The 24,292-nt window shown below is 46.5% G+C and overlaps 1 protein-coding gene across 1 annotated transcript in view; it reads left to right on the forward strand.

The window, feature by feature from the left end:
- Bcr (BCR activator of RhoGEF and GTPase) overlaps positions 1–24,292 on the forward strand; it is a 141,224-nt gene that overhangs the window by 90,579 nt on the left and 26,353 nt on the right. Inside the window, exons 8-14 of the mRNA XM_027923356.2 lie at positions 1,890–2,030; positions 16,053–16,174; positions 17,362–17,530; positions 19,447–19,566; positions 20,907–20,982; positions 22,360–22,464; positions 23,145–23,219. Coding sequence (XP_027779157.1) covers positions 1,890–2,030; positions 16,053–16,174; positions 17,362–17,530; positions 19,447–19,566; positions 20,907–20,982; positions 22,360–22,464; positions 23,145–23,219 — 808 coding nt within the window. The remainder of the gene's footprint in view (positions 1–1,889; positions 2,031–16,052; positions 16,175–17,361; positions 17,531–19,446; positions 19,567–20,906; positions 20,983–22,359; positions 22,465–23,144; positions 23,220–24,292) is intronic.

Genomic DNA, 24,292 nt, shown 5'->3' on the forward strand with positions numbered 1-24,292 from the left:
AGGGTGGGAGCATCCTGTCCCATATGGACTGGGGCTTAAAGATGGAGAAGGCAGTAAAGTGTATGAACTGAGACTCCGAGATAAACAGGACTGGGGACCAGAGGCTCCGTGCATTCTGAAGGCTGCGGGAAAGGAGCAGAGGGAGATCCCACCTCAGTGGGGAGTCACTAATGGGGTTTTATGAATACTGAGAAACAAAACCAGAAAATAAAAACAATCCAAGTCCTACTGCCTTGGAGACCCTATTAGTATGATTTGTAAGTTTCACATACACTTGAAAAAACATTTACAACCAATTCATACAAGTGTGTGACATATTCATTTCCTGCCTGCTCCTTCCCCGCAAAGGAGCCCACCACCAGAAAGATTGTATGCATGAGCTAACAGACGTGAACATCTCTTTTAATTATGCAGAATGTGTTACAGTGTATGTGTTTCACACTTTGCTCTTTCCCATTTAATACCACACCATAGAGGTTGTTCTACTTTAGCCCAAGCAGCTATGCCTTATTCTTTTTTTTTTATTAATATTTTTAGTTGTACATGGACACAATACCTTTATTTTATTTATTTATTTTTATGTGGTGCTGAGGATCAAACCCAGTGCCTCACACATGTCAGGCACTCTACCACTGAGCTACAACCCCAGGCCCACCTTATTCTTTTTTAAGCATAATATGCTGTTGACCAGATGTTTCATAATTTCTTGCCATGCTCTAATTAAGAGTTTTTGAGGGCTGGGGTTGTGGCTCAGTGGTAGAGCACTCGGCTAGCAAGTATGGGGTCCTGGGTTCAATCCTCAGCACCATATAAAAATAAATAAAGGTATTATGTCCAACTGAAAAATAAATATTGTTTTAAAAAGTGTTTTGAATGGAGAGCCAGGCGCAGTAGTATACGCCTATAATTCTGGCTATTTGGAGGAGGATGAGGCAGAATGGTGACTTGAGTCTTAAGAGTTCAAGGCTAGCCTAGACAACACAGCGAGACTCCATCTCAAAAAAAAAGGTTTTGGAATGGGGGGAAATGTTATGCAGCTCAGAAGCTCTGGCAGATAACCTGTCAGACTAAGACAATTCAGTCTGCCCCCTTGCTGTGATTGATCCAGGACCAAGTGTGCACCTAGCCAAGCATTATGGTAGGGAAAAACTGAATCTGCCCCTGAGCGGGGGAGGGGGAGGGGCGGGGGGATGTGTTCTCATTGCCAACCCAGGTGCCTTCCTCCTATTTCATGTCTCCAGGTTCTCTTTGCAAATGGGATTTGGAATCTAAGGGGGATTATGTTTATCTGAACCTGACCTTGAGCAGAAATGATCTGTATTCCTAGCAGAGAAGGTATCAGTATTTCCATCTGAAAAAGCCTAGACTCTCATCTAAAGGAGGAGGAGCCAGAAGGATCATGGGCTTTCTCCTGTCCTTGTATAGGCCAGGGATTCTGGATCAAAACTGAGTCTGCTCCCGAAGGAACATGTGGCAATGTCCAGAGACATATTTGGTTGTTACAATTACAGAGACGGAGTGCTATTGGCATCTAGTATACAGAGGCCAGGGGTGGTAGTAAATATCCTATGGGGTACAGGACAGCCCCCTACCACATACCATAACAAAGAATTATCTGGTCCAAAATGTCAACAGCACCAAAGTTCAGAAACCCTACCCTAGAACCTTATAGTGGAAACTCCTTTTGGCTTTGTACAAATGGCATGTGTTTCTTGGAGTGCCATTTAGGACCTGCTTCTGGGATGGTGTTCTACAAGCACTAACTGCAAAGCCCAGGCCCTTTGAGAGAAATAGCAGTGACACCTGAGGAGCCAGAAGCTCTGAGTTAACACCAAGTGTGGGTCCATGCCAGTTCTACTCTCTAAATTAAGTCTTTCCACTTGGGGCAGGACTTGCTGAAGCACACCCCTTCCAGCCACCCCGATCATTCCCTGCTGCAGGATGCCCTTCGCATCTCACAGAACTTCCTGTCCAGCATCAATGAAGAGATCACACCCCGACGACAGTCCATGACAGTGAAGAAGGGAGAGGTGAGTGTGGCCTGGGGACACACAGGGCCAGACCCAGAGCCCATCTTCAGCAAATGGCTTAGCCCAGTACAGGAGACATGTTGCCCTGGTGCTCCCTGATCCTAGCAAGGCACAACCTAGTTCTGCATGTGAGGCTTTAGGGTGAAGTTGCAGGGGTGTCCCCACATGCTCTACTTCCACCAGACAGCATCAGTCACCATCTCTCAGCTGCCTCTTTCTTTTTCTGTCAAGTTACATCCAGAGCACCCCATTTTCCTCCCTCATACTCTTGCCAGTTTAGGTTCTCCTCCTAACAGACCAGGAGAAAGGAGGATAATGTTTTGTCTGTCTGGAATGTGACTCCTTCTTCCTGGGTTAAAAAACACTGTTAACACCAGATATCAGGATTTAAATGAGGGGGGAAAGGGAGGGTAGCCAGGTGTGGTGACACACTTCTGTAATCCCGGCTGTTTGAGAGGCTATGGCAGGAGGATTCTAAGTTTGAGGCCAGCCTCAGAAAACTTAGCGAGGCCCTAAGCAAGTGAGTGAGACCCCCATCTCAAAATAAAAACATAAAAAGGGCTGAAGACATATCTTAGTGCTAAAGCAATCCTGGATTCAATCCCTAGCCCCTCCCCCGAGAGAGAGAGAGAAAGAGAAAGAAAGGGAGGAGTCCATGGTTTTTGTTTGAGAGTGAGGATAGATGAAGAACTTGACGTCTTCACTGGAGGCTCATCTCTGGCAACCACTTATGGGCATTCTGTCTTCACAAGTCATCAATAAGCAGACATTGGTTTGTGCCCTTGGCATCTCTGATCCTTCCTGGAAAGGGCCTAGCTTGTTGCTGGGCAGGTTACCCCAGCATGGGCAGCAGCTAGTGAGGACAGCTTAGGCATGCAGGCCAGAGAGCTGGCATCTAGCCTGAGCTGAGTGTTCTTTATCAGAAATGGCATTAAAGTAAGTAGAGCTGACTTGTGGGCTCTGGGGTATTGTGCAGGGACAGGAACCTGTGTCAGGCCCAGGCTCCTCTTTACTTCTGGTTCATATGCTAATTGCTCAGTGCTCAGGCACCACTGGAACTGACTTGCACAACCCACAGGGTTTCTTTTCTTTCTCCCATCTGGCTGGAGGCTGTTCTTGGCCTTATCTTCCGTACTCCTCTGGGAAGTGATACCCTATATTGCTAATATAAAAGCTCCCATGTATCCAGAGTCTAATCAGGCTTGACTCTTAGCAAGGAGTTTGGTCCAATTTTCCCTGGTGGACCTGGCCAGGAAAGACCAGAGAGGAGGATGAAACTGTCCCCTCTGCTCCACTCTCCAGGCTTGTTCAGGTCCTAGAATGAGGCACACTTAGGTCCAGTCCCAGCATCATGAAGTCTGACCTCCTAGGTGTCCTGGAGCTTCTGACTTCTCCCTTTGAATCTGTTCCTGTCTTTAGAGCAGGATGGGAACATAGTCCCATCTTCCTGAGCACCTGTGCCCTCAAAGGGACATAATTTATGGAAAGAGCAGCCTATGGAGACACTCCTGGCCATGTCAGTCAGCTCTGAACCTGTTGAAGGCCAAAATGAGTCTTTAGCATCTCCCAAAGGGAAATGTTGAGCAGGGGCTCCCTTCCTGGTTGTCCAATGACTAGAACCTAGGGGATGTGGGAATCTGATCTTGTCTTTTGAAACAACAATGGGCCCTGCCCCTGGTTCTCTCCCCTGGCCAAGGGCCATCAAAGGAGAGAAAAGCCTATGGCTTCCTATTGGCAATCCACCAGATCTAACTAGATGTTGGATTTGTATCTGCTAAGATTCCATATGCTGGTTGGGTTCCTGCCCAGCTTGCCCTTACTTCCTGGAATAACTTATCTTTCTGTTCTGCCAATTCCTTTATGAGCACTCTGCCTGGTAAGTAAATGCATGAGCTTGCTTGGCCCTTGATATGATTCCAACTTGGCTGCCTCTGACTGCCATTGAGCATACCTGGAGAGAAATATTTAGATCATTGGAATCAACTGCCTCAGGGAATTATAGACAAAGGTATTGCCTGGGAGTTAGCAGCCAGGTCCTCATTCCTGCATCTATCCTCATAATCCTTCTTCTGGGCTAACCCACTGCCAGGGTCCCAGTGACCAAGCAGGAAATATTTAGGTGCTGAACACTTCATAAGGGCAGGGACCTTAATCTGTGTCTTTTCCAGCACCTAGCCCTGTAAGGACATTTGCTTATTGAGGAAGGGTCACTTGGGTGGCCTGCCAGAGGGAGAAAGGGATTAGCAAGCTTTGAAAGGTTGTGATTCTAACTTACACCCTTTCATTCAGAACTGTCTATCAGTGCCTGTTGAGGGAGGGGACTTGATGGTGCTAAGCTGGAATGTGAGACAGATGGCCACTCGTGTATCCCTGATCCCCAGCCATGCCAGGACAAGACATTGTTAATCAGTCCTGCTCTCAGAATCTGAGCATCCTCCTCAGTGTACTTCCAGGCTGCCCAACAGGTATGCACTCCTTGATGCAGCAGAAACGATGCCAGTTGAGCAGTCGTCCAACCCAGGTTTGGTCCTCGCCCACTACTTACCCATAGAATTGATTTGGGAACACCTTTTTTCTTTCCCAAACATTCATTCGTTCTGAGGACAGTTACTCAGGGCCTGTTGTCCCTCCACTGGGTTGTGTCAGGCTAAAAGCGTTTTTTTGTTTTGTTTTGTTTTCTTTTTCCTGATTTGTTGTATATGACAACAGAATACATTACAAATCATGTTACATATATAGAGCACAATTTTTCATATCTCTGGTTGTATACAAAGTATACCATTGGTGTCTTTATACATGTACTTTGGATAATCCTATCCATCACATTCTACCATCATTTCTAACCCCATGCCCCCTCTCCCTTCCCCTCCTACCCCTTTGCCCTATCTAGAGTTTGTCTATTCCTCCCATGCTCCTCCTCCCTACCCCACTATGAAACAGCTTGATGCTGGTTGTTTTAATGAATCATAATAGCCATTATTTATCAGGTGGTGAGTACATGCCCAATACTGTTAAAACACTTCATGAACTAGATTTCTTTTTTAAAGTCATGTTTGTTGAGATGTAATTTATATATGGTACAGTTTACCCCATTTAGTTTTATAGTTATAAGAATTTTGATAAGACAAATATAAAAAATGACAACATATATATGGTATATAGTACTACCATTAAGATTCAAAATATGTTACCTTGTTCTCCTTTACTTCTTTTTTTGAAAAACAAATAGAGATGGAGCTGGGATTGTGGCTCAGTGGTAGAGCGCTCACCTAGCACAGGTGGGACCCGGGTTCGATTCTCAGCATCACATAAAAATAAAGGCATTGTATTGTGTCCATCTACACCTTAAATAAATAAATAAATAAATAGCAAATAGAGAAATTAATTTTAATATATTTTCATTTAACCTGATGGATTACCAACATAATTTGCAAAGAAAATAATTATTAGTAAGATATTTATGTTCATTTTCTTTGTCCTAATAATTCTTTGGAATCTAATGTCTATTTAACACATAGCACACCTCAATTCAGACTAAACACATTCAAATACTGAGTGGCCTCATGTAACTAATGGCTGCCATATTGGCTCCTTTCTCCATCTTTCACCTTTTGGTGAGACATATACTGTAGGCTGCATGATAAGTCACCTTGTTATGTGGTTTCTTGTTGATTTCCATCAGAAAGGGACATCAAAGGGATGAACTTAGAATATACAAGAGTAGAACAAGGTGTTTTGTTCCTCCTTATAAGACTCTATTAGACTGTGAATTGGTTTCTACATGCTTTTGGTGGGAATAACTTCAGTTAGGTCACTTTCTTCTACAAGTTTTTCATAATGGCTCTCTCATACTTCATCTCCTACCTCTTCAAGTTTACAGAAGGAAAGGTACTTCACAAAATTTGCTAGCTACCCTCAACCTTGCCCTTACCTTTATAAATACCTTATTAAACAATTTTTACTCTGATTGATCTTTTTCATCCTTGAATCTTGAATAATGGATTTTAAATTATAAGAGAGTAAAATATGCCTCATCTCATATCACAGGCAATGTATATACACATACCAGATTAATTATATATTAAAATACAATATATAAAATGCTTAAAATTTCAAAGAACATATTTGTATAACTTTGTGAAGAGAAATGAAAAATGAAAAAAATAGGAAATAAACAAAAACCTGAAAAATTAAATAATATTGTAGTTAAAATTTTTATGTGTAAAGGGCTGGGGATGTGGCTCAAGTGGTAGCACACTCGCCTGGCATGCGTGCGGCCCGGGTTCAATCCTCAGCACCACGTACAAAGATGTTGTGTCCACCGAAAACTAAGAAATAAAACATTAAAAAATTTTCTCTCTCTCTCTCTCTCTCTCACTCTGTCTTTAAAAAAAATTATGTGTAAAAGTTTATCAGAAAGACTTGAAAGAGACATGAATTGTATTGGAGGTCATTTTTATTTATTTTGGTATTTAGCTTTGGTATTTAGCTCCTTTGGTTGGCTTTTCCTTTATTGTAGTTCTTCCCTTTGCAGATTTTCATTGTTGTTTTTTATTTCCTCCTCATGGAATATTTTGCCAAGAATGTTCTGTAGAGCAGGCTTTATTGCTGTAAACTCTTTTAGCTTTTGTTTATCATGGAAGGTTTTTATTTCATCGTCAAATTTGAACCTTAATTTTGCTGGATATAAGATTCTTGGTTGGCATCCAGTATCTTTTAGAGCTTGGTATATGTTGTTCCAGGATATCCTAGCTTTGAGAGTCTGGGTTGAAAAATCTGCTGAGATCCAAATTGGTCTTCCCTAATAGGTAATCTGATTTTTCTTTCTTGTGGCCTCTAAAATTCTATCCTTATTCTGTATGCTAGGCATTTTCATTATAATGTGTCTTGATGCAGATCTGTCGTAATTTTGTACATTTGGTGTCTTATAAGCCTCTTGTATTTGATTTTCCAGTTTTCATTCTTCATGCTTGGGAAATTTTTTGCTATTATTTCATTGAAGAGATTGTGCATTTCTGTTCATGGTTTCTTTCTATCTTCACTGTGAGGTCAACTTTATTTTCAAGATTTATATTTTGTCTTCATTGTCTGAGGTCCTAACTTCCAAGTGATCTAGTCTGTTGGTGATGCTATCTATTGAGTTTTTTATTTTGGCTTATTGTTTCTTTCATTTTGAGGATTTCTATTTGGCTTTTTTTTTTTTTTTCAATATCTCTATCTCTTTTTTGAAGTAATCTCTTGCAACTTGTATTTGCTCTCTTATCTCTTTATTGGAGTGATCGATTTTTGCCTGTATCTGTCACTTAGGTCATTCTTTAAATCCCAAATCATTTTAGTTATGAATATTCTGAACTCCTTCTCTGACATTTCACCTACTTTGCTACCTATGGATTCTATTGTTGTGGTATCTGGGTTTGTTTGGGCACTTTCCTGCCTGTTTCTTCATGATGTCTATGAGTCTTCCTCTCTTACAGTGTAGATCCAATGTATGGCAGCTTCTGCCCTATTGTCTTATAGTGTCCCTATAGGTTACCAATACCTCACTTTTAAGGGAGAGATCAATATTACAGCACTCAATATACCCAATGTGCAGCCATATATTGGTTAGCTTCTATTTTTACATTTACAGTTTTGTCACTATAATCAGAAATGATTAGTTCGGTTATCTTCTACAATACAGTCAGTAGGTTTGTGTAATGGTTTACAGTTTCTAATGATAGAAGGGGGACCTGGAGGGTTGGCTGAGATGTTTATGAGGTAGGATGTTAGAATATGGAGGTTTTAGATTATATGACTAGTGAGAGGGTAATCATAAGAAGTTGGCTGTTAGTAGGAGAAACAAGAGATAGGCAACCGCATGCAAGACTCCCTGTTACCTCAGGAATGGGATAACTGTTAGCACCCCAGGAGAGATACTAGGTGCAGCCAGGCCCACAGGGACCTTACCAGTTCCTTATTGTTGTCCCTTGATACAAGTGGTGATATCCCAGTTTAGTGGCGGTGGCAGCCTCAAGCCTATATGTACCCTGTTGTTGGGCTGTGGAGCCACGATTTGGTGAATAAGGAACCCTAGCGCAGGGTGACTCACCACATATCTCTGGGCCCAGGACAGGTCTCTCCTCCAGATCTCTGAGCTGCGTGCTGGCAGGCCTCTCCTTTGGATCTCTGGGCCACAGTATGGCGGGCCTCTCCTAAAAGTGTTTCTTTACCTGTGAGGAACCGCATGGAAATGAGAGGTGATGACTTTGCCACATGGGCACCATCTATATTACAGCCAAGAAAGAATCCACAGGACCCCTCCTCTCAGCCCATTGAGGTGGAGAGGCTGCAGGCTATCTAGAATTTGCAGCAGGACTGAGCTTTGGAAATACCTACTTTTTCCTTTGTGCCAGTTTCTTAGTTTGATATAGAACATTGAATAGCTAGTTCCCAAAAGAAGAAAAGAGCTATACCTGTGAGTTCTCATGATAACACTATCAGATCAGAGGCCTTCTACCTTTTATAGATGAAGAACTGTGGCTTAGAGAGACTGAATGACTTGCCTGTGGTCACACAGCCACTTAAGTAGGCAAGCCAGGTAGTGAGACCTGTGTGTACCCCAAGTATGTTACACTTGGGCCCCTTTTCCTCCTTTATGAACTGATGGCTTGCTTACCCCTCCACTTTTCCCTGCGCTACCTAGAGACAGGTGGAATCACGAGAAGAATGTACCCCCTTGGAAGCTTGATGTCCTACCCAAGTCTTAGGTACTGTCTGCTGCCCCATCTCCTGCTTCTGCTGGGAACATATCAAAGTAGGTTTCCAGCTTCCCTGGCAGTTTGGTAGAGAGAAGAAAGATGCCTCCATCAGCCTGGGCATTTGGAAGCATTCTCACAGTCACTGCTGGGCCTCCTGAAAGGTAACCTATCACCACCTGATCATCCTAGATGGGTTAGGGCATGATAGAGGGACCCAGGTGTCAGCCTGCACAGGGCCAGCAGCCCAACCTGACACCAGTTATGGTTCCTATCATCTCATCATCCTTTCCATCCGTGTCTCCCGGCTCCAGAGCTGTGCCCTTTTTGGAAGTGACAACATTACAGGTGGCTTTCTGACTCTGCACTATAGCTAGCCCTGACTGTGCACCCCTGAGAGCTTTGAGCAGCAGAAACTCCCCAGCAGGATGCCCTCCTCAGCCTCTGGATAAAAGAGTCCTGCAGGCACATTTTCCTTCCAGGTCTGGGACCTGTGGATTGGTGGGTAGGTACTCATTTGTTTAGCTGAATTAACTTCACAGTTAGATAACCAGATCTAAAAAGAGTATTACTGCTGGGTAATTTCCCCCACGCGGTTGCTTGTCTGTCTGATATGAGCTTCGCACTGTGTGCTGTTCAGGCTTGGAAGTGTGTGGGATGATCGGGCCTCCAATCCTGGTTCTCTGCCTGGAATCCCAGAGGCCCCTCATGGAAGAATTATTCAGGCAGCTAGTCTGAACAAGTTCTGTAGGAGGGCCTGGGGAATACTGCTGGTGCAGGCTGAGGCAGAAGCACTAGGGGAGAATGGAGGCTTTTAGGTTGATGATTAAAAAGGGATGATGGCTGGGGTTGTAGCTCAGTGATAGAATTCTTGCCTGGCATGCATTAGGCTCTGGGTTTTATCACCAGCACCACCACCACCAAAAAAAAAAAAAAAAAAAAAGGAGTTGGAAAAGCCAGACTTTGTTGGCAAAGTTTGCAAGGAGTGCTATGGAGAGGACAGTGGGCAAAGACAAGGGAAGAGTGGCATCCCTAGTTCAGCCAAACCTTCAGGATAGTGGTGAGCATAGTCTGTACAGTATTCGCAATCAGTGCAGGAGTCCTAAAGCTAGAGATGTCCCTCAGTGGTAGAGCATTGAGACTCTGGGGATTGAACCCAGAGTCTAATCTTAAAGCTACAAAGTCAAGGCTCATGCCATGTCCAGATTTAGACCTTTTCTTTGCCCTTTATAAATATTTGCAAACAGAGCTTAGGTTCTTGGCTTATCTGGACCCAAGTTCTAATTCTTACCAGGATCATGGGTACATTACTCACCCCTTTTTTTAACCCACCTTTTTTTTTTTTTTCTGTGCAGTGGTAGAACTGGAATCTGCCAATGAAAAGGTTTTATAGAATAAGATGAAATGTTTTGGATAATGTTGTCTCCATACAGGGCCTGGCACCTAGAAAGTGCTCAGCAAATGTTAGCTGCCACCATTCTTGCTATTGCTATAAATTGACATCATTCTTCCCAGACCCCACACCCCCTACACCCAGCAGGGTCCTGTCCCTTCTGGGGCATCCCCATTGATGAATCATCTTATAATGTGTCACTTAGGGCATAGGATAGCTGGACCAGAATTGGCCATGATGCTTTCTGGGGTCCAGGAAATAAAGAAAGCCAGAGAACATATAAGAGAAAGAGATGGGCAGGACCCCTAAGTCTCGTGCTATGGCCTAGCTGTGGAACTTTGTTCCCAGCCTACCTGCTGAGTCCCTGGAGTTCACTAAGGCTACTGAAAGGCAGTGTCAGCCAGTCCCCTGGCACTCAGCCAGCTCTTCAGAGGTATAGGACTTGCTCTGGAAGCAAGAGAGTGGGAGCTGGGTCCACGGCCTGTTCCAGGGGCAGAATGTGCCAAATTCAGCCTATACTTGGAGCAGTGCCAGGACCCACCCTTAACATATGACATGTTGGTCCTCACCTCATTCCTTTTCCTTCTCTGCTTCCTCTCCTCTCAGCCTTCACCTGGGCTGTCCTTGTCAACTTTTCTCAGTCCCATCTATGAAGGCCTTGTTGATTTGTTTATGATCAAACAAATTCCTGGATCTGAAGAAATTCTCCTTTGCTCCTGTGGAGCCATAGGCTGTGGTTACTATAACAGAGTACCATTGCCTGGGAGGTTTAAACAATCCAGACTGGCCCCAGACTTGTGCTCAAGCAATCTTCCCACCTCAGCCTCCTGAGTAGCTAGGACTGCAGATGGACACCAACACACCACCTAAATTAAAGACATTTTTTTCACCAGTGCTGAAAGCTAGAAATCTGAGGTCAGGGTGGCAGCATGATCAGGATCTGGTGAGGGCTTTCTTCTTTGTTTATAGACAACCATCTTACTGTTCTCACAGGCCCTTTCCTCATTGCAGGCTCTTTCGTTCTCTCACTCTCTCACTCTCCCACTCTCTCTCTTACAAGGACACTAATCCCATCACAAGGGTCCTACCTGTATTACCTCATCTAAACCCAGTTGCTTCCCCAAAGATTGCACTGCTACATACCATCACATTTGGAATCTGGGCTCTAACATATGAGTTTTGGGAGGACAGAGATATTTAGTTCATAATAGTATGCTTCTCCCAAATTGAACTTCACATGGAGGCCTTGGGTGGGCTGTAGGCTGGACTCAGAGTTGGGGGCCAGGTGTAGTAATGTCCTAGTAACAGCTGGAGGAGGTAGCTGCACTAGGGGAAGCAAACCTTAGGTAGGAGACAACCCACCTTTTCATGGTGCATGGCAGCCTTCAGTTGTCCACCCCTCAGAAGGTCACAGCCACCTGATATAAACTTACTGGACCTCAGGCTCCTTGTCTGCTGAAATGGAGGTGACTATGCCTGCCTCATGGGGTCTTTATGAGGAGCAGGGTAGCTCTGAACATGGTGCTTATAGCCACAAATGCCTCAGCAAATGTTACCCAGTAGTTCCTCTGCTATTCTTTAGGCACACTGTTTCATTTAATCCTTAAAAAAATGCCACCAGACAGGTCTTTTTCCTGCCCGTCTTACTTTTAAGGAATGACACTCAGAGAAATACAGCATGCAGCTGGCATCTTTAAGGAGAAAGGGCACTGTAGGCAGTGAAGGTGGAAATGATCCTGGTCCCTTAACTTGCAGGTGATCCTGACTAGGTAATTTTTGTTGGTTATTTGACAAGGCATTGGTGTCCTTTCCAGCTCGTGTCTTCCACCTGTATGTAGGGAGCACCCAGAAGGAGTACTGCCACCTAATGCCTCCACCCCACATCACAGGGGGACACTCCCATCTATACAGAATCACATGGGAAAGTCACACTGGGACATGTACACATGGAGAAACCAGGACCCTAACACTAACGGACACTTATGGGGACACAGGGACACACACACAGATGGACAACACCCTCCAACACACACACACACACACACTCACGCACACACACACACACTCTCCTGTGGTCCCAGCAAGCCAGCTCCTCTCATTTGCCCCTCAGATTCTCCAAAGTATGGTGCTGTCCCTGTCCTGGGTCCAGCAAGCTCCCAACCCTCTCTGTCTTTCACCTCTATCTGGTGTGTTTGCTCTTGGAGAGATGCTAAGTCAAAGGGACAGTCATTTCCAACTGTGTGACCTCACACCATCGTTAGAATGCCATGGAGGGTGACCCAGCTTCCCTTGCTCGAATCCTCTATAGGACCTGTCCAGGGAGGGAGGGCTGGAAATCAAGGCTATTCTAAGGCTGAGTTTCTGCTCTCCCAGACCCAAGGCCAAGCTAATAAGCACTTCTGAGAGGGACATCTCCAGGGAGAGACCAAATCTGCATGGACCTTCCCACTCTATGCTGATGCTGTGTGGGCTGACCCACTGATAGCTTGATGACCAGTGTCCCCCACAGGAGCCTCAGTCCTGGGAGGGAATGGAGGAGATGGCACAGGTGATGGTCTGAGAACTTTTGATACCTAGTCAAAGGGGCAGGACCTTGCAGACCCTCTTGCTGAATCACCGTTGGGTCTTCCTTCACTGCCCTTTCTCTTTCTCTCCTCCCTGGATTATCTGTCTTGGGCCTGTCTTTCCCCTTTCCTGAAACACGTATATACCTCTGCAGGTCTGCTGCTGTTTTCCCGTGGAACCGCTTCACCTTCTTCCTACCCTAGTGTGGAACTTCCATCTGGGCTCTGTGCAGGGCAGACCCTAGGCCTAGGCCTAGGCCTGGCCAGCTTTTTGAGCCAGGGAGGAGGCCCAGGGGTTGTGGGTCCTAGATTGAGGGTCCAGGGCAGAGAGGTCTGAGAGGTTTTCATCCTATAGGACTGGCTCTTTCTCCCTCCTCTCCTGCCCTCCTCACCTGCCATTTCTCTCATTCATTCCCTTGATACCAGCCTTCAGCCGGGGTCCAGACTTTCTTCCTGGATTGGCCAGAGTTGTGGTTGGGGCTCATCTATTTTGTTAGGGCTAGGAGGCTGGACCTTTCTTTTGAAGTTGTTAGTCCCTGGGTGGACTGGGTTTCAGAGGCCAGATCTAGCTTAAGGAGAACATCTCTGATATTCAGGGGAAGCTCCTATAAAAGAACTGTGGTCACCAGCTGTCCAGCACCCAAAGGCCTGTTTACAACATGCACCAACTCATGTTCCTGGAACAGCCCTTGTAGACAAGGTGCAGTGTAATTGCTGGGACCAGGATCAGTGGGGCTGGTTGGGAAATATTGAGATTCCCGTGGCTTTGGGACTTCTCTTGGAAAGATAAGGTTGCTGAAGGTGGGGTTGGGAGGCATTGGGCGACTGTTATGGTATTAAAATTACAACCCAGGACCAAGTTGAATCTACCCCTTAGAGCTTCTACATGTTTGGAATTAGTTGGTACTGGGGACTTCTGACCTACAGCTGAGCTGAACTTAGGGTGCCCTCTGCTGGTAGCCAAAAGAAGCTCAATCCCTTTGTATAGAGAAAGGACTGTTAACCCCATGTTGCTACCACACATAGAAGGTCCCTTGGTTCTGTCCTGAGCTGAAGGACCCTCTTCTGTGTTTTTGCTGCATCTGTGTAGCCATTCCCTAAGATCCTGTCCCAGGACCCTCTGCTGACCTCCTCCCCCCAGACCCAACAATCAATGTTCCCAGGAGAGGGAGAGGGAAGGGGAGAGCAATTTGATCTCTTGCATTTGACCTTCAGTGGTGCATGTACATTCCTCCCAGGTGCACACAGTTTCTTGCTTTTCATGGGTGCTATCGCCCAGCAGACGGTCTGCCCTCGGCATGTGGATTGTGGGTGAGTGGTGATGAATCATGGTCTTGGCAGGCTGGCAGCCTTCCTGCCCTTCTACTTATGGGAACCAGCAGCTCCTGCATAAAAACATTGGTTACCCTGTGCCAACGGCCAGCTGGCTGTCGTGAGCTGAGCTGAGCTGCGATGTGTAACTTCCATGCCTAGAGTATTAGGGGGCCTGGCACAAGTTGTACCTACTTCTGGGGATTCTGCTGCCTCTGGCTCCTACAGAGGATGGGGGAAGTCCAGGAAGGTAGAGGCTACAGGCAGCATTGGAGCCCCTGGTCCAGCCTGGCCTCACCAGGGTAAGGGTGTGGAGTCTCCCTGCTTCTCCAGTTAGGGATGACTGTGTCTCTTGCTGGGGAGATACTGAGTTTTCACACACTGTGTTGTACATATTTAACCTTCAGACCATTCGGGGCCATCACAGTGTGGAGTCATCACCACTCTGGAACCCTTCCCTGAAGCAAGGTGCTTCTCAGGGTTTGTGGGCAGGGATGACTGAGTATTCTTGCTTGCTCACTGGGCTGCCTAGGACAAGAGGGTGGACCTTTCTAAGGCTGAGTTTTCTTGTGAAATGAGCATAAGGACCTACCCACAGTGTATTGTGGGATGTAATCAGATCACTCAGACAGCATGCTTGCACAGCACACATGTGTATGGGGAAAGTGCACAGTGTCTTTCATTCTGTCTCCAGGTCCTTGGCACAGCACCCAACCCATCTGAGATGCCCAGCACTTTTTGTTGGATGAATTAGTGACTTACCTCCATGTGCCTATGTAGCAACACCTTGAGCTATGTGAGAAAGACTATCCCTTGACTTTCAGATGAAGTACTTAGGTACAGAGAAACTCCGGACCTATTGGGAGTTCACATCTCCCATTCTCCGGTTTGTTTTAGTTCTACCCACCCTGTGCCACCTGCCTGTGGTCCATGCTGACTCAGCTCTCTTTCCAGGCTGGTGTCAGAGGTGTGGCTTCTGAGCCAGGCTCAGTAGCACATGACTATAATCCCAGCCACTGGGGAGGCTGAGGCAGGAATATCACAAGTCAGAGGCCAGCCTCAGAAATTAAGCAAGACTCTGTCTCAAAAAAATAGAAAGGGCTGGGGATGTAAAATGCCACGGGTTCGAACCCTAGTGCCTAAATAAATAAGTATAGTAAGTAAAAGAGGTGCAGCCCCTACTTGGAGCCCTGCATACCCTGTTTAGTCAGGAGAATTAAACTATGGAGTCCTGGATATGGAGTCCCCCCAGCTTCCTGCTGCCCTCAGGACCAGGCCTGGCCCTTACCATGACTTCTAGCACTGCCCCTTCTCAAAGAGTTCCTGAGCCCCATCATCTTCCCAGTGAGCTGCTGCCCCATCTATACCCAAAGTTTCAACCTGTTCCTGCTGCATGCCCTGTGCCTATGACAGTTCCTTGATGGGTATATCCCCTGCTTCACGAGGCTGGCTTCTTGCCAGTGCTGGATCTCCAAGTGCCACTCTTGAGAGGTACTGACTGCCCCATCACTTGTTCTCACAGCAGGCCATTTACTTGATTGTGCCCCTGCCTGGCCTCCAAGCCCATGGCCATCAGTGTCACCCATTCATTCATCCTCTTCTTCAGGCCGAGCTCCTAGGAGGGACTTAGAAATGCTTCTTGAGGACTGGGGTTGTGGCTCAGTGGTAGAACACTTGCCCACATGTGTGAGGTTCTGGGTGAGATCCTCAGCACCACATGAAAATAAATAAATACAATAAAGGTATTGGGTCCGTATACAACTAAAAAAAAAAAGAAATATAAAATGTTTCTTGAACAAAAAGGAGTATGCATAACCCCTGTCTGTTAGCAGGCTGATGATATGGGACAGAACATTCTGAAAAGTGGGTCTGAGTATTGGATTTGGAGGGAGTGAAATCTCCCCAGGGTGAGAATGTCTCCAGAAAGTTGACCTGCTCCTGCTCGGCCAGGAGGGCTCAGCATACCCCACCAACCCTACCCATCTGGCCCTAACTTGAGCCCTCCCCACCATGCCCGCAGCACCGGCAGCTGCTGAAGGACAGCTTCATGGTGGAGTTGGTAGAGGGCGCCCGCAAGCTGCGCCACGTCTTCCTGTTCACCGACCTGCTCCTCTGCACCAAGCTCAAGAAGCAGAGTGGAGGGTGAGTGACAATGGGGCCCCTATCCCACCTAGCCAGTGACCCCACCCCAACACTCCAGGAGGAGAGGGTCTCTCTGGGGGACAGGAGTAATGATGTGGCCAGGCCCTGTCTTTGCATTCTGTTTCCACCTGAATGTGATACCAGTTCAAGGTCAAAGTTGTCATTAGCAGTCTGGAGACCTCCTGGGGGCAGAGTCAGTGACTCAACTTTCTGATCATGGCTTCATGCATGACTAGAGGAAGTTTTATCATAAATCATCTGAAAAGAGAGAGTGACAGAGAGGTCAAGAAGCTGCAGAAGCTGGTGCAGGCTGCAGGTGTTGGGGGTACAGTCAGCTCTCCCATGACCTTGGCAGGGTAATTATTGAATGTTATCTCCCTGGTGATAGTTTTCTTTTTCTTTCTATTTTTTTTTTTTTTTAACAGTACTAGGGATTGAACACAGGGATGCCCTACCACTGAGCTATATCCCCAATCCTTTTTAATTTTTTATTTTGAGACCATCTCACTAAGTTGCTGGGGTTGGCCTTAAACTTGCGATCCTCCTGCCTTATCCTTCTGAGTAGCTGGAATTAGAGACGTGTGCCATTGTGCTTGGCTGGTGATGGCTACCAAGTTATTCCCAACATAGGCCTGTAGTCTACCCCTCGTCACCACCACCAGGGGTCAGATTTGCCCAGGGTATTCCAGGTTGGAAGAAAGCAAAGAGGGCAACGCCAGAAAAGAACAGACTTTTGTCTGCTGTTCTGCTGTTATTGTGCTGAGTGGATTTAATTAGTCAACTCAGAAGAGAGTCTCTGTTTCCTCATCTGTGAAATGAAGGGATTGTACCAGGTAGATCCACAGCTCCTTGAACTCTGCAGCTCTGGACTTCAGTCCTATGCTTCCATTGGGTGATATTGCTGTGCTTCCATGAGATGTCGGGGTTAGCACTAGATAAGGGGGATCAGGGCTCTTCAGATACTTTGGGGCCCGGGGTCAAGTGTGAAATATATGTTCCCAGGAGTGACTAAGGTTGGGACTGCCAGTGTCTGCCAACAGCCTCCTTCCAACCTGTCTTATAAAATAAGCACTGGGTTTTGGATCAGATAACTATGCAGCCCTATAGACCCAGAGTTCTCAGATTCTCAAATAGTGACATCAGCAAAAGAAGGCAATAAGCATGTTAACATTCTCCTTTTCCCCCAGCAAAACCCAGCAGTATGACTGCAAATGGTACATTCCGCTCACGGATCTCAGCTTCCAGATGGTGGACGAATCAGAAGCAGCACCCAACATCCCACTGGTGCCAGATGAGGAGCTGGATGCATTGAAGATTAAGATCTCCCAGATCAAGAGTGACATCCAGAGAGAGAAGGTATATCTGACTGGGGGAAATGAGGGCCGGGCTCTGTGTGACCTGAGAGGGAAGCAGCCTCTCGTACATCAGCCAGTGGGTTCTCTCTCCTCTGAGCATCCGACCCCACGCTGGCCTCCAGAACCTGCTGTGACTCCTGTGAGCTCTCAGCTTCTGGAGTGCTGGGCATCTGGTCACAGCCAGGCAACAGTTATAGTTTGAGCTTCCAGCTAAATTTGGGTTCTTATACCAGAGCAGCTAACATCCCAACTCTGAACAGAAATGAAGGGATACTAGCTGTGGGCATTCACAGTGTGTCTTTCACGACATACTTATTTTACCTAGCAGATGGCCCCATGCCCAGTTTTCTGACCTATGACCAGGATACTCTCACGTGCATAACTTACTTATACTAGATGCCCTTGTGGGTCTTGTCTGACCTGTGCCTAGTTTACACCTGCCTGACTCTAAGAGCCTGACCTTGGGTTTTCCCCCAGTGTCCCAAGGAAAACCTGGCCTGGAGTAGCCCCTAATTCTTCTGATGGAAGGTACAAACTCAATACATATAACAACAGAAAAGTTGTTCAGAGATAATAACTAATGGATCCTGGGCAGGAAGGGTGCAATGAGGTAGAACAGTCCTCCACCTCCAGGTTGCACAAGGCAGGAATGAAAAGGCAGGGCAGAGAGAGAGTACTCATTTGGTAACCAGCAGTTTATGTAGGGGAATAAGGCGTGTGTTGCTTTAGGTTCACAGGCAAAGCCTAAATGTTTCATTTAAAAGAAGTGGCAGGAAAAAAGGTATCACCCCAATACACAGGAAAAATACTGAATCACTGAGGGAAAGTTGCACTTTGGCCATATGGGGCTTGGGGCAGTCTCAGATGTGAGGCTGGAGGGGTGCCCAGCTGTCCTTCTTACAACTGCCCTGATGAGGGCTTAGTCCAGGGTGAGGAGTACAGCCCTGCAGGCCACTGTTCCTTTCTACACAGATTTAGAAGATTGTAGAGATAGTTAGGATGTGGCCCCCAAGTGTCTGAGTTTAGTCCAGGATAGGAGAGGTGCTTTGCAGTAGCCTTAGACAAAGTGAGTCTCGAGAAAGTTGGTCCTCGGTCCAGAGACACCTGGCTGAGGTGGATGCAATAGCAGGAGGTCTTCCATAACTTTCACACCCCTGCCCAAGCCAGTGCACTATAAACCTTGCACATTTAGGAGCATGCAGGGAGCTGCATGACAACAGAAGCCTCGTACATGGAATGAGCATTACATTGTTTGTGTAGGTGGAACTGTGGCCTCCATGGTAGAGTGTGCCCAAGCAGAGGTGGAGCCAGTGCTACATTCTCAGAAACTGTCAAGCCCTATTGACTGCCACTTCAGGATTATCTACATTGTGCCATTTCTCTGGAGATTGGGGTTGGGTCTCTAACTACTAAGGTTTATCTTGGTTTCCTCAGGGTGTAGCAGCTTCAGGAAGGATCCATGTGGCTCAGGATAGGGAGGATTTTCCTGTCCACATCCTAGTGATGTTCATCTGGACTTGCTGGGACCCCCACAAGTACTCCCAAGGGTCTGATACTGAAATAGCTTAGGTCAGGGAGGGCATGAGAGGCCCTTTAAGTCACAGCAGCATCCTGGACACTGGATTTAGGAAAACTGAAGGCCAGGACATCTGTAAAGGTCTCTCCCCTTTAGCCTTTAAGAGGACAGACTAATTCCTTCAAGAAAGGTTTATTGAGCACATTCCATAGCTTGTGCCAGGCTTTGACTCCAAGAAAGGCCTGTTTCTGTCCTCAAAAGGCCACCAGCAATAGCTGACTGAGGCCCTGGGCTGTGCTGAGTAAACTGGTGGGATCCCTGCCCTCTGCGAGCCCAGCATGGGGTGGGTGGGATGGACTGAGTGGAAAGAATGGAAAGGCGAGGCTGTCTTCTCCCTGCAGAGGGCAAACAAAGGCAGCAAAGCTATGGAGAGGCTGAAGAAGAAGCTGTCAGAGCAGGAGTCGCTGCTGCTGCTCATGTCTCCCAGCATGGCCTTCAGGGTACACAGCCGCAATGGCAAGGTGAGTGCTGCTTCCCAGCTCCCTCAGTCTTGCCCTGTATATGCTTTAGGTCTTGAATGGGATATTGATCTCAACTGCAGCTGAGATCCATCCATCTGGCTTCGTGGCATATATTGTCCCCAGCTCATGTGTGACCTTTGCAACTGCAATCCTTTTTCTCTGGACGGCATACCTGCACTGAGAGACATGTCCAGTGTGACACATGAAAGCACACATGTCCATAGCCCTAGGGGAAATGGTCATTGACTCAGCTCCCATAGCTGAGGGTGGCAAGGTCTCCAGGGAGGGAATAAGGTCAGGTCTTGCAGGCTCACGCAGACTTGACCCTTAGTACAGAAATGCTGTCTGGGGACCTCAAGGTCCATTTAAAGGAAATAGCAGAGCTCAATTACTATGTATGACCATAAAGCTCTAAAAAAAAAAAAAAAGAAGAAGAAGAAGAAAGAAAGAAACAAGAGACATTCAGTTTGAAAAGAAAAAAGTAAAACTATATGATTTTATATACAGAAAACCCCAAGGAATGCATATAAAGAGAGAATATAAGATCAATATACAAATTTTTAAAAAATGGCAGGAAAAGAAGGGAGCCCATTCTGCTAGGTGGGAGAGATACCTCTAAGTTCCTGTCTCTCATCACCCACCTGAGCCATTGGGGTGTGCTATTCCAATACCCAGGCAGCAGCCTGTGCTGTGTCACCCCATTATATAGGTGCAGTACTGAATTACTAAGGGAAAGTTGTACTCTGGCAATGGAGGGCTTAGGATGGTCCTTGATACTGGGCTGGAAAGGTGCCCAGCTGTTCTTCTTACAACTGCCCTGATTGGATGTGAATCCTAAGTGACGAATATGGCTCCTCTCTATGGTGTCACTTGTACCTGTCAGTGTGCAGAATGGTTCTCTAGTGCCTGGCTAGGAGAGGCAACTGATGAGCCTAATCTCTGGGTCACTGTTTGTACTTGTGGGTTGGATACAGAAAATTGAGTTGGCATCAGCCCTGACCTCTGTAGATCCTCTCTGGTAACTTCTTCATGTTCCTAAGTTATACCCACTCTGCCAGTGTCATCTCCTAAAACCCAGGTGTTTCAGTTGGGGCTTGTGCCAGAGGCAAACTTACACAGATGTTTGGCCTGAAGTACAGCTAGTGGGATAGGTGGAACATGCTGAAAACAGTAAGCTTGTCTGTGAGCATACCGGATCATAATAGCACACCTGAGCACATCTGGGCTCAACTGTCTGGTGGTGGGGAGGTGCAAGCCTCAGGCTCTGTACTCTGACTTGCCAGGTGCTGGCTTAGCTAGGATGAAGATAACAGGCACCTTCTTCTTTTTGCCTAACCTAGAGTTATACATTCCTGATTTCCTCTGACTATGAACGAGCTGAGTGGAGGGAGAACATCCGGGAACAGCAGAAGAAGTGTGAGTGGCCTACGCATTAATGGGTCTTAGGCATCTCCTGTAGTTTTTAAACCTTTGTTTAAAAAATTAATAAACAATTTTTGAGGGACTTTATCCAAGGGAAATGTTGCAGGGAACTCTATATTAGAAAATAAGTTGAAGAAGAGCTCCCCAGCCCTCTTGTACCTTCCCACCTGTCCTTCCCCACAACCCCACTCCCAGGTGTACCATTCCCCCAACTCTGCACCTCTCTGGCAATTCTCTCCCCAGTCCTTCCCAAAATTTCCATCTCTGTTACCTGCTCCCTGGACCTATACACACAAATGGCCCTTGCCTGCTCTCCCAACCATGGCCTTTCTTTTACTCACCCTATCCCCTTGGTCTCCCCTGTACCCTTACCCTTGTCTGCCCCCCAGCAGGTGCTAATGTCAAATGGGCCCTTGACTTAATCCACCTGGGCAACCACTGTACTGGCCCCTGTCCACCTGGTTGACTCAGAACAAAATACTCCTCTCTGAAACAGCCCTTTCCTTCTCTAGTCACACTGCTCTACTAGCAGTTTTTTTCCTTCTTCAGAACTTAAAACTGCACCCCTGATCCTGTCTGGCAGTGTTCAGGAGTTGGAGGGCAGATCTCACCCCAAGTCCATGGGCTATAGCTCCCCAGCTTCCCACTTGGCCCACTGGTAGGGGGAATTTAGCCAAGCACTGTATCCCAGGTGGTCTGGTCCTTCTACAGCAGTGGACTGTCTGTCTCCTGTTGAAGCAGTATTTTTGGCTCTGCTACTGCACATAGACTCTGAGCTGGGGGTTCTACCTGAACCTGACCTGTCCCATCCCCTCATGCTCATCATTTGTTTCTATGGAGCCATTTCTTTCCTGTGATGCCACTGTGTCCTGAAGGTATAATGAGTTTCTGTCAGGGCTCATGTCCCAGGGATTCCTATCCTAACTTGGGGACTCAAATCATTTCCAGCACCACAACATCTATTCTCTGCTCAGTGTTATCCCCAGAAATAAGCCTTTTTCCTCACCTAAGGGAAGATAAAGGGGCCTGTGTTAGCAGAGTAGGGGACAGCAATATACTTATTTCTGGGGAGACCTCCCAGGTTTCTCTCTCATTCTCAGACCTGCCTTGTAGCTGTACTAAATTGGTGTGCAGATATGTGTGGATGTGTATGTTTATAAGCATCAAAGATTGTCCCTACCTGTGAGCCTAGGCCTGGGCTCTCTAGGGCCTTACCTTGCTCTGCTGCCATATCTGAAATTCATCTGGGAGCCACCAAGCCCCAGTGTTGGCCCTATTGTACCCTCTCCAAGATGTGGTGAGAGTCAAGTGGGATGGGTACAGAGGAACAGTGTGGACTGAATGAGCCCTGCTTGTGCTCCACCCTCTCAGGTTTCAAAAGCTTCTCTTTGACATCTGTGGAGCTGCAGATGCTGACCAACTCGTGTGTTAAACTTCAAACCGTCCACAACATTCCACTGACCATCAACAAAGAAGGTGAGACCAGCCTCCTGGGAAAAGAGCCAATGGCCAATGTTCCTTCTTGTTGGCACTGTCCCCCTGACCAGTGGCTTTTCCTTCAGAAGGATGTGCTTATTAAAGCCTGTTGTTCTCTCCCAGGTGTGGGTGGGACTGGTTAAAAGTGGTTTCTCCCAAGGAAGCCACTACTGGGCAGTTGAGAAGACAGTGGTGTCCTTTGTCACAGGCCTGAGACTAATGTTTCTCCAACCCACTGTGGTGGATCTATCCCCACTCCGCTGTCCTCCCAGATCTCCTCTCATCCAGGCACTCATTTGCCAATACTTTTGATCAAGCCAGGTTTTGCCTTCACTGTCGTGTATGTGTGTGCGGGCTGTCAGACGCATAGGCATGTGCTTATACACACACATGTACACATGTGTATGCACTCACTCATTCCATCTGTATTCCACACCACCTGACTAACACCCTCTCCTGTCTTTGGAAATTTAATTCACTTTGTCTTGACTACTGGTTCACCTGCATTGTGGACCCACCTAGATCCTAAAGTCCCAAACGAGGAAAACCACATGGGTACATTTTTGGTCTGTGACACCACCTTGCCTAGTGCTGAGTTGATTCTGAAGTGGAACCAGCCTATGTCATCTTGCCTCCCTCTCCTAGGAGGCATATGTTTACCTCTTTGGTCTCTTGCACAGATGATGAATCTCCTGGGCTCTACGGGTTCCTGAATGTCATTGTCCACTCAGCTACTGGGTTTAAGCAGAGTTCAAGTAAGTGACTGGTTTGGGGAGGAAGATGGTGAGGGTTGAGTAGGTATCTTCCCAGGAAGGATGAATCAGGCAGGGCATAGGGAATGAGGGAAGTTGTTCAAATGATCACCTTTGGTCCCTGATGACTGGGAGGTGCTGGTGCTGGTTGAGGGCTTCCAGATGTGGAATTATTTTCTAGGAGTGGACTCTGCCCTTTTCCTTACTGTCTCAGATCCTGCAAGCTGGTAAGCAGCGCTCTGTGGGCGAGTCTTGTAATTGCAAGGACCAGAGTTTGATAAAGGTTACCGGAGAACCTAAATTCCAAGCTGGGGGACTATTGGCAGTGGCTCCTCAACCCAATAAACAGAGTATATTTGGCTCTTCTGTCAAAATGGATGGATAATACCCCTTTCTCTCCCAGCTGCTCAAGCTGTTAAAGTGGTGAAGGCTGACTGCATTGCAGTTGTACGGACCTCAGCATAGCATATTCACCCTGCTCTTGGTGTCCATATGAGGAAGGAAAAGGGTACACACCATTCTGACTTTTCCCACAGTTGCTGCAAAACAAGAGACACCCTCCCCCCACCGAAAATCACAGAAGAAAATAGTTGCAATATATATGACAAGGGACTTATGTCCATAATACATAAAGAACTCTTACAACTCAGTACAGGGAGGCAACCCAATCATAAAAAATGGGCAGAAGATTTGTATGGACACTTCACCAAAGACATATGAATAGCTAATAAGGACATGAAAAGATGCTTGTCATGTTAGGGAAATGCAAATTAAAACCACATCAAAATACCCTTTCACATTCCCAAAATGATAAACACAAGGTGAGCAATAACAAATGTTGTGAAAATGTGAGAATAGGAACCTAATACACTGTGGATAGAGGTATGACATGGATCAGCCACCCTAGAAAACATCATAGGATTTTTATAGTTTTTGATGCTGGGGATCAAACCCAGGGCCTCATGCATGTTAAACATGTGCTGTACTGCTGAGCTACAAACTGTCCCTATTTCATAGTTCCTTAAAAAGTTAAACCACCCTATCATACATCCCACCAATCCCACTTTTAAGTATTC

The sequence above is a fragment of the Marmota flaviventris genome, chromosome 1, assembly GCF_047511675.1.
Source record: "Marmota flaviventris isolate mMarFla1 chromosome 1, mMarFla1.hap1, whole genome shotgun sequence".
NCBI classification, from domain to species: Eukaryota; Metazoa; Chordata; class Mammalia; order Rodentia; family Sciuridae; genus Marmota; species Marmota flaviventris.